The sequence below is a fragment of the Monopterus albus genome, unplaced genomic scaffold (genome assembly GCF_001952655.1).
Source record: "Monopterus albus unplaced genomic scaffold, M_albus_1.0 scaffold6.1, whole genome shotgun sequence".
NCBI classification, from domain to species: Eukaryota; Metazoa; Chordata; class Actinopteri; order Synbranchiformes; family Synbranchidae; genus Monopterus; species Monopterus albus.
In genome coordinates, this window is record NW_018127886.1 from 3,257,977 (window position 1) to 3,266,911 (window position 8,935).

At 39.1% G+C, this 8,935-nt stretch overlaps 2 protein-coding genes and 1 long non-coding RNA gene across 6 annotated transcripts in view; 2 read left to right on the forward strand and 1 right to left on the reverse strand.

The window, feature by feature from the left end:
- The window catches only part of troap (trophinin associated protein), a 9,698-nt gene extending 4,986 nt beyond the window's left edge, over positions 1–4,712 (reverse strand). For 3 of the 4 annotated variants that reach the window (XM_020620346.1, XM_020620357.1, XM_020620327.1), the window contains exons 1-5: positions 4,606–4,712; positions 3,569–3,676; positions 2,965–3,202; positions 2,384–2,873; positions 1,785–1,903 (exon numbers count right to left, since the gene is read on the reverse strand). In XM_020620346.1, coding sequence (XP_020476002.1) covers positions 1,785–1,903; positions 2,384–2,873; positions 2,965–3,202; positions 3,569–3,676; positions 4,606–4,613 — 963 coding nt within the window. In that variant the 5' untranslated portion in view covers positions 4,614–4,712. Of the gene's footprint in view, positions 1–1,527; positions 1,580–1,784; positions 1,904–2,383; positions 2,874–2,964; positions 3,203–3,568; positions 3,677–4,605 lie in introns of all 4 variants that reach the window. The other variant, XM_020620338.1, reaches the window with a different exon arrangement.
- Positions 4,713–4,787: 75 nt separating this feature from the next.
- LOC109971846 (uncharacterized) lies at positions 4,788–5,425 on the forward strand. Its single transcript, XR_002276597.1, has 3 exons — positions 4,788–4,845; positions 4,978–5,045; positions 5,156–5,425. It is a non-coding gene; the product is annotated as an uncharacterized LOC109971846 (long non-coding RNA).
- Positions 5,426–5,879: 454 nt separating this feature from the next.
- LOC109968900 (DEF6 guanine nucleotide exchange factor) overlaps positions 5,880–8,935 on the forward strand; it is a 12,792-nt gene continuing 9,736 nt past the window's right edge. Inside the window, exons 1-3 of the mRNA XM_020615470.1 lie at positions 5,880–5,948; positions 6,874–7,014; positions 7,138–7,323. Coding sequence (XP_020471126.1) covers positions 5,880–5,948; positions 6,874–7,014; positions 7,138–7,323 — 396 coding nt within the window. The remainder of the gene's footprint in view (positions 5,949–6,873; positions 7,015–7,137; positions 7,324–8,935) is intronic.

The window sequence follows — 8,935 nt, forward strand, 5'->3', positions numbered from 1 at the left end:
TATCTCAGGGGAGAAATGCAGTTGTTAATATCATAATAAAATTGAATAAACCAATCAGAACTTTATACTGGCTCATGTAATTCAAAGTGCTTTACTTGATTCATCACTACCATCTCATTAGCAGGGAAGTTCCCTGCCTCTTCGATGAAATGGTTGGCAAACAAATCACACCTTCACAAGTCCACTTCTCCAAAACACACTACTGTATGTGTGGGCCCTTGAAACTTTTGTGGGGTTGTCATGTGGGAACCCCCTTTCTCAGATGTTTCATCCATTTGAACCCACAGCACCCCCAGAGGCGTATGACAGCATCTCCCAGCATCCACTCTGTTCTACCCCATCTCCCCTATGCAGAAGGGAGGCTGCCCCATCACTCATTATATTTCAGCCACAGCTTCTGGATGCCGTCTCTGCCTGCTTGGTGATGTTAGACACAAGCTTCTGTTGCATGGAACTTCTGATCGCCAGGTCGGCGAGGGCTCTCCAGAGTGACTACCCTGGGAATATTCTGCAGCCTACTTCAAACAGGAAATCCAATGTCCGCTATCCTGCTTGTTGGCATTGGAGGATGAGTACTTTGTACTCCCTGAACCTTTTTTTTTTTTCCACCCCAGGCTTCCTCTGTCTTCTCCTATCTGACCTTAGAGCTGAGCTGGTAATCTCTTCCAGGAATTTTAGTTGTTTCATAATATTTACTCTCATCTCCCACTCAGTGGCTGGTGCCAAGACCTCCTCTGCTGGTTGATGCCCTTCTAGAGCCTTCTTATGATTTGACAAATCTAATGGAGCAGGGCCTTCTGGATTTGATGTTATTGGTCTTATCCTCCAGACTCCCTGCCACTTCAGCTAAGATCTGGTCATGCGCCCACCTGAACTTCCCCTCAGCAAGGCTTGACTGGCAGGTTGTCAGTATGTGTTCAAGGGTTGCTGGCCTTCCATAGAGGGTGCAATCTGGTTTCACCCCCAGTCCCTACTGATGGAGATTTGCTGGTGTGGGTACAAGATTGCAGGTGGAACACACATTAAACTTGTCCATGTCCCATACATCCTTTCAGGCTAAGGATCTTCCTAGGATCCCATTGATGTGCATCCAGCTTGCTTGCTGTCTCATAAAAACTGCCCCGATTTGTCTGATCTCCTCCTTCACCTTCTGAAGCTCTGTCTGGACTAGGCTGTGACAATTCTTGGCTGTTCTCACAATATCTACATGAGGTAATCTTGTCTCTGCTACAGCCTTGTTTGCCACTTCTGTCCTGTTTGAATGCTGATGGCACACCATTTGGTCACTGCTACTGCACAGAATTATAACTTCCTGAATAGTTTAATTGAAGAATTAACATACTAAAACATCACTTCAGTCAATTGTATGACAAATTTGATGCAAACAAATGAATGAAAAAAGTTATGATAAATGATAAAATTAGAAGAGACTGCCTTTCTAATGTCATCTTGGGACTGTAAATAATTTTAACTTTATCTGCTGTGATCACATACTGTACATTAGAGTACATACAGTCTTCTGCTAACCTGTAGAAGGTCCGGCTTTTTGTCGACTCTTCATGACAGACACTCGCTGGGGCTGTAAAAAAGAAAATCACCATCAGATAAAGATGTTTATTGAACTCATCATGACACTAACATTAAAATAGTTACGCACAGGAATCACTAGTCAGATAAAAACAAACATCCAAAACCAACACCTCAATAATAGCCCTTCGGTAAAAGTGTAGGGACCAAAAGACAATGTAAAATCAGGCAGGAGATGACTTATCACACCAACTCACCAGACAATTATAGAGTTTGGACTGTGGAGTTACAGGGCACCGACCTGTGGCACCTACTCCCTCATTCTGGAGGATACTGAGCAAAGCAGCGTGGTCAGGTTGGAAGTTCTCCCCTTTGTCTGAAACACATGAGGAATCAGTCTGCGTTACTCTGTCGACTATTGTTCACATGGACAGATTAGTGAGCAACGTAGTCAACAAAGTCACTACTGAAAAACAGAGCATGCGGGCAGGACAACGCCAACAATTCTAGCTATCAAATTAATAGTAAGGTACATGTGACATACATTTATCTCAGGGGAGAAATGCAGTTGTTAGTATCATATTAAGATTGGATAAGATCGTATCCCTTTCCAGCTACATGCAAATCAACAAGTCTTGATTGCATGTGATCTAAGATCTCTTTTTTGCAAGGCATGGCTCACATCAGCTGATGCCGATCAGATCATATTTCATGACCAATTTATGCAGAAAACCAGGAAACTGCAAACAGAAGAGTTTATCTTGCAACTGTAATATGTAAAATAAATGTATCTACATAGATTCAATATTGTTCAAAACATAAACGGAAGTGTTCTGCTCAAGAACACCACACTTACCGGTCGAACTGCTTGAAAAATTGCCCTGTGTGGTCTGCTTCAGGCTCTTGCCAGCAAGCGCTGACTTGGATGGATCTTTGAGACTGAGGAGGTTCATGTTAACCAAGCAGGTCTCTGCAGAAGGAGCACTGCTCTGATGCATCACGTTATTAGAGCTAGATAACAGAGGACTGGACAAATTGGTTGAAGTCCTAAATGTGCTGACAGACCCAGACTGTTCTAATGGATGGACTTGATTTACTGTAGCCTTTTCATGAGTCTTCAGTGTTGAGTCCCAGTTGCTATGTAACAAAGCTGGATGTTTAGAGGGTTTTGTATTTAATTTTTGGGTTTTTAGACGAGACTTGCACACACTGCCTTCATGCTGGCTGGTCCGTGACTGTGATACATTCAGAGGCTGCAGATTTTTACTGGTTGTTCTTGTGCTCTTGGGCTGAGAGAAGTTAAAAGGTACAGGCCTGGTGCATGTTTTTTTCTTCTTAGCTTTCCCCTGTAGTGAAATAAATAATGTAAGAACATAAGAATCATCAGATTAAACAAAAACAAAATGTATATCTACAGGACAGGAAGGAGGCACTTACAGCCAGAGGTTTCTCCTGCCATCTACAGTGGGACTGGCTGAAGTCATATGGAGTCTGAGGACAAAGGGTTTTTGCAAGCACCGGAAGTCTGCTTACACTGGTTCGCACAGGTGACTTTCTAGCCATTTCTGAGTTTCCTGGATCTTTATTCTCCCTATCTTGTTCAGAAAGCTGACGTACTGATAGATGTTTGGAGGGCTTTGGGTCCACTTGCATTCTGTTGTGTTCCTTCTTCACTCTGTGTAGAAAAGCTGGATATAATTTACAGCTGAAGTATAATCATGATTCTATACCGAATTTTGTGTTTAAAAAAAAAAACAAAACAACAAGGCAAAATTGTCAAATGTTAAATGCTGTCTAAACACAATCAGCTGAACTTTGCCTTAATAAAACAATCTATAGCAATCACAAGTTGTGATTAAAATTAGGAACTCTATAATCAAATTAAATAAGATCATAAATCTAACAGGACTTTCAGTGCATAACATTCTTTGATATTTGGAACATTTTGGTGGGTACCACAGAATTATTCAATACCCGACCTAAAATGCAAAAAGAAACTGAACTGAAGAAATACTGTCTAGCATCTAATACACTGGCTTACATCTTAAAATCACTGCAGATTTTGTTCTGATTTTGTTTACGAAGTACTGGTGAGGAGTCCATAACAATGGCAGGAGGAACAGGTGGGTGGTGAAGGTGTGAAGAACAGCTAGAAAAACAAAAGTGACAAAAAAATAAATGAAATTGGAGCAACCAAGCATGAAACACTATACAGGTTAACAGCAAATGAATTTCAAAGGCAAAATTCATAAAGCATGTACAAACATAAATAAAAAAAGAAGACTACAATTCCTTCCAATGCAAATAATATCTGGTCCAAAGTTAGGAAGCCACAAAAACAATCAAGGCAATACATTTCTATGGAGCCAAACGCCACCATCAATCGCATTGTTAAAGCATTGTTAAAAAAATACTGTAGGTCTCTGTAACCTCTGTGTGATGCAAAGTCGGCTCTTTAAAGTCCATCATCACATCACCAAAATGAGCCCAGAGAATAACTGCATCTGTGTGGGGATTATTCTCATAAGGTATTTTGGGAATAAGAGTTTTTAAATACATAACTTTGCACAGAGAACGTGCACGGTAAAACTCCCACCCCTGTTAAAGTGATAGGCCCAATAATGTAGCCTATAAATCTTGAACAGTAGCTAACAGTGAAGCTCCGGTTAGCCTACTAATCGTCAATAATAAGATAATCTGTGCGAAAATATACATAATACAGGCCGTATGACATCATTGCTGATAGAAAGGCAGTGTCTTCGAACTAACAGTTAAGCATAAGCATAAGCAAGCTCCAACTAATCTCGTGTATAGTTTAATACCATAGTTTAAGACCAACACAATCTTGGTCAGACAAATCACTGTTAAAAACTAACAAGGAAACAATTAATATCATCCATTTGCTTACATAATAGAACGCATGACAGAAGCCAAGTATGTGCACAGTATATAGCCTACTCAGCCAACATTAGCTACCAGGAAAAGTTGGTTTTAACCAGAGCAAAGGCTGCATTAATATTAGTCTCGTTAGAGCATGCTACATATGTAAAGCCATTTGTTTTGAGGATTTAAACATACCTTAACATGTCCTTTCACACCGCAATGGGCTGTGAACTTCCTGGACTCGCGGTACTTTGTAAAAAGCGCGGTTCCCCATTGGTCGCAATAAAAGTCCTCAGAAACCAATGACTGCACGCATTTTGCTCACGGCAAAATCGCCGTCCAATGAGCAAAGGACTTTCATAAACAGCTCCATGGTAACGACCCGAAAGTTTTTTTTAACCACGTGACCGCTTCTTGCCACAACCTCCCCCACCTGTAAGAGTTTATTAGAATTCAATTTATGTTTGCCATGCATTTTCTCTTTTAGTGTCTTGCAGATTCCAGCCACCTATTTGTTTCTAGACCTTGTCCCATTAACATAAGTCAAACACATTTTTTTTTTTTCAGAAATAGCTGAGGCAGCAGAACAGAGCTTCAGTCATCCAAACAGAAGTTTATCCCAGCTTCACTTCCAGGTACAATATGCTATATAAATATAAATGTTAATTACACCTTAATGCAACAATAATAATAATTTAATAATAAAATGAAATAATCTTAAACTGTAATAATTTCTACTTTACAGGATCTGAATATCCCCTGCTGACAGGCAGAATCAGAGCATGTAGTCAGCAATAAGATCCTCCCTCTGTGTCAGTGACGGTGGACGTCCATCAGGTGCCGCTGCCAGCAGACTGGAAAAGCCCAATGCCTGTCTGACAGCCGCAACATAGCGTGGGTATCTGCCTGACACTCAGTGGCCCTGTGTCAACAGCAGAGGGAGGAAGAAGAGACGCAGAGGAAACTAGAAACTAACCCTTCTGCAGACATGGACCTACGGTCTGAGCTGCTCAAGTCCATCAGCTGGAAGATGGGACTTTATGAAACTTTACTTGGTCTGAGTTTTTCACTCTGCTGCCTCATTTCCTACTTCATGTTCATCTTACATCACTTGGGCTCCTTCTGAGAAAAATGAGTTGAAAATATTTGAGGTGTTCAGCAAACTAAATGTCACAAATGTCTGTATTTAGTCTTTGTTTTATTTGATCATGTGCTTCAGGAAACAAGATTTACACAGTCTGACGTTACTTATTATCCTCACAGTTTCCTTTGTGAAACTCCTTTTTTTAGCTTCATGCTGACAAATAAGGAACAATTTTGTTCCCTATATTATGAATAAAATGCTTTCTCTGCTGAAAGAAGGCACAATGTGCACCTCTGTCTGGCAAGAGCATGAGAGTAACAGTTTGCTCTCAGTCTGTATATGAATGGGAGCCCTCATCTCCAAGCTGTGCTTATTCTGGGCCTCGATGTACCAGCTTGTAGTGCAAAGGGTCCTCTGGCACTGGACCTGCCAAGAGAACAGCCTGCTGAATAGAGTATGTTCACAACATGGGCCTGTGTATGTCAAAAGAACATTGTTACAGTAAGAGCAAGGACAAAGGGAAAGCATGTTGGTGATAACTTTCGCCTTGCCACAGGGCTTCAATGAAGCCACTGTATTTTTGTTGATCTCATCGTTATATCACTTGGCCTCAGCGTGGATTAGACTCTATTTCCAGCCACCTCCATGTTCCTGCGATATGCTGCCCGCCGCCCCTGGCTCACAACGAGGCGGCCCCATGACAAGGCTTATCCGCCTCACGCATACAGCCTGTGTACAGGCGCCAAGCAGTTCGTGTGTAGTGGCCTCAAAACTGACAGATGTTGTAGAGCTCTGGAAAGTAAAGACAGGATGTGGTTATTGCTCAGCTCAAGTAGACTGAGTGCCTGATAATATGCATCAGATATTTCAAGATGTTCTCACTCTCAGGAGAAGATGTTTATTACAGTAAATATAAAGGTCTTGGTTATGGAATCAAATCGCTTTGGCACACAGTATTAGTAGTATTAGTGGTACTACACTCACACTGATTCCACATAGCCTGCTCTTACTTTTAGCATAGAATATTCTCCCCTGACTTGTTAGCATGTCTTAAGGATATTTGATTTAGATGTTTTTTAAATAGTTTTTCTCTTTGATTGTTTCAATCATTGATTTTCTCTGTGTTTTGATCACAAGTCATCCATTATTTTAACTGTTTGTCCCTAAAATTAACATTTTAACATTGTTTGAGGAATAGTAACACAGAGGTTTATCCCAGCAAACAACTTCAGCTGTCTAATTATAATAGGACAGTGTATAATTTAGCTTTGGTAATAATGTGACAACCTTCATTACAGTATAGCTGATTTTATTTATGTACTTCTAGATTTTTCTAGTCACTCCTAATAAGTCTGTCCTGCACGTTGTGATTTTTTCAGGTATTGTCTCACAACCTGTGCACAGTTTTGTGCATCCCACATGACCCAGTAGCTCTGGAGGAGCATTTCAGGGATGATGATGATGGTCCAGTTTCCAGTCAGGGTTATATGCCTTATCTCAACAAATACATCCTGGATAAGGTGATAAAACACAACTATATTCTTTTTAGTGTTTCATCCAGTTGTAATGCTCTGAAGTATTGTTGTTGTTGATGTGTTTTTTTTTAATTATTACTTTTTTATCTTTCCATTTTGTTGTTGTAGGTTGTGGAAGACTCTTTTAATAAAGAAAATGTCGATGAGCTCTGTTGGACTCTTACAGCAAAGAAAAACTACCAGCCAGACAAAACCAGCAGCACTGTTTTGTTAGACAAGGATGCTTTTCGACTTTGGTGCCTTTTTAATTTTCTGTCTGAGGACAAATATCCTTTGGTTATGGTCCCTGATGAGGTAGGTCCATCTAAAATGTTTTGAGATTAAAGGAATTTCTACACTCTCTCACTGCAGTTACAGAAAACATTATCATTTGAAATACAAGGTATTGCTTGATGGACTGAAACAAACATTTTCTGTTGAAAGATTGCAACATTGCACATCTTGAAGTCAGAACTAATTGGATCATGACTGCTTTGGTCTAAATGTAGCCATAAAAATGTTTCAAGTTGTTGTGCAGTGTTGTCAAGTACAATTCTGCAGTCAGTAATCTGTGACCTAAAAATGGCTTTGGATCTTTTATAGCCACTAAATACATACCAGCTGAAACCTTGTTTCTTGCCATTATGGAACATGGTGCTCTTTTCATGCAGACATATGGGCTTGTTTCTCACTTGCAAACTCTCATTTTGGTTTCCTGTTGAGTTTTTTTCACACCAGCTGCCAAGAGAAAGGCCTATAATAAGACGACAGAGTAGTTTCTGTCATTCTGAGCTTTAGAAAACATTTTCTAATTTTATTTTAAAGCTTGATTCACAAACTGTTGGAAGTGCAAATAAATCTGTGGTGTAGTGGCTACTATAGTGATTTGATTTGATTTGATTTGATTTATTCTTTCAAGCATGTAAAGACAGTTGATATATCAACACACATAATTTTACACATATCCAACAAATGCTAATCCAATATCAATGTGCTTATACCTAGTACATGCTTGAATGGAGTAGGAAGAAGTCAGACTTATCCAGTCCTACCCCATAACATCATCTTACGATCATTGGTTTGCAAGCAGCATCTCTACATAAATAATTCTCTTCTACACCACACAAGTAATATACTAAAAAATTATAAGAGTGTTAACATTCTTACATAATTACATTCTTAAATAATTATTGTCTACACCACATAAGTAATATACTAAAGAATTATTACAAAGTGTTAACATTCATACACCACACCCACAATGTTCCATCTAATTTATCTTTGAGCCTGTTCTCGCATATATCTTGATTGACACATACCTTTATATTTATATTTAAACTCGTCAATTTTATTACTATTTTGTATGTCCGCACTTAAATTATTCCATAGTTTTACCCCACTTATGGAAATACAAAATCTTTTTTTGGTTGTACGTATAGCATGAATTTTTAAATTTAACTGACCCCTTAAATTGTATCCCCCTTCCCTTTCATTAAATAGTTTTTGAATTCCACCAGGTAATAAATTGCTCCTGGCTTTATACATAAACACTGCAGTCTTATATCCCACTAAATCAAAAAATTTTAACAATTTAGACTGTATGAAAGCTCCATTGGTGTGATCCCTATACCCCATCTTATGCACAATTCTTATCACTCTTTTTTGTAATATATACAATGGTTGAAGTGAGCTTTTGTATGTATTTCCCCAGTTTTCAACGCCATACTCTAAGTATGGTAAAATCAATGAAGAATACAAAATACGGTGCTTTCCCGTCTAAAATATATCTAACCATTGCCAATATCGATATATTTTTTGCTATTTTGTGCTGAACATATCTGATATGAAATTTCCAGGAGAATTTGTCATCAACTATGACACCTAGAAATTTAATTTCATATACTCGTTCTATATTAGCTCCCCCAAT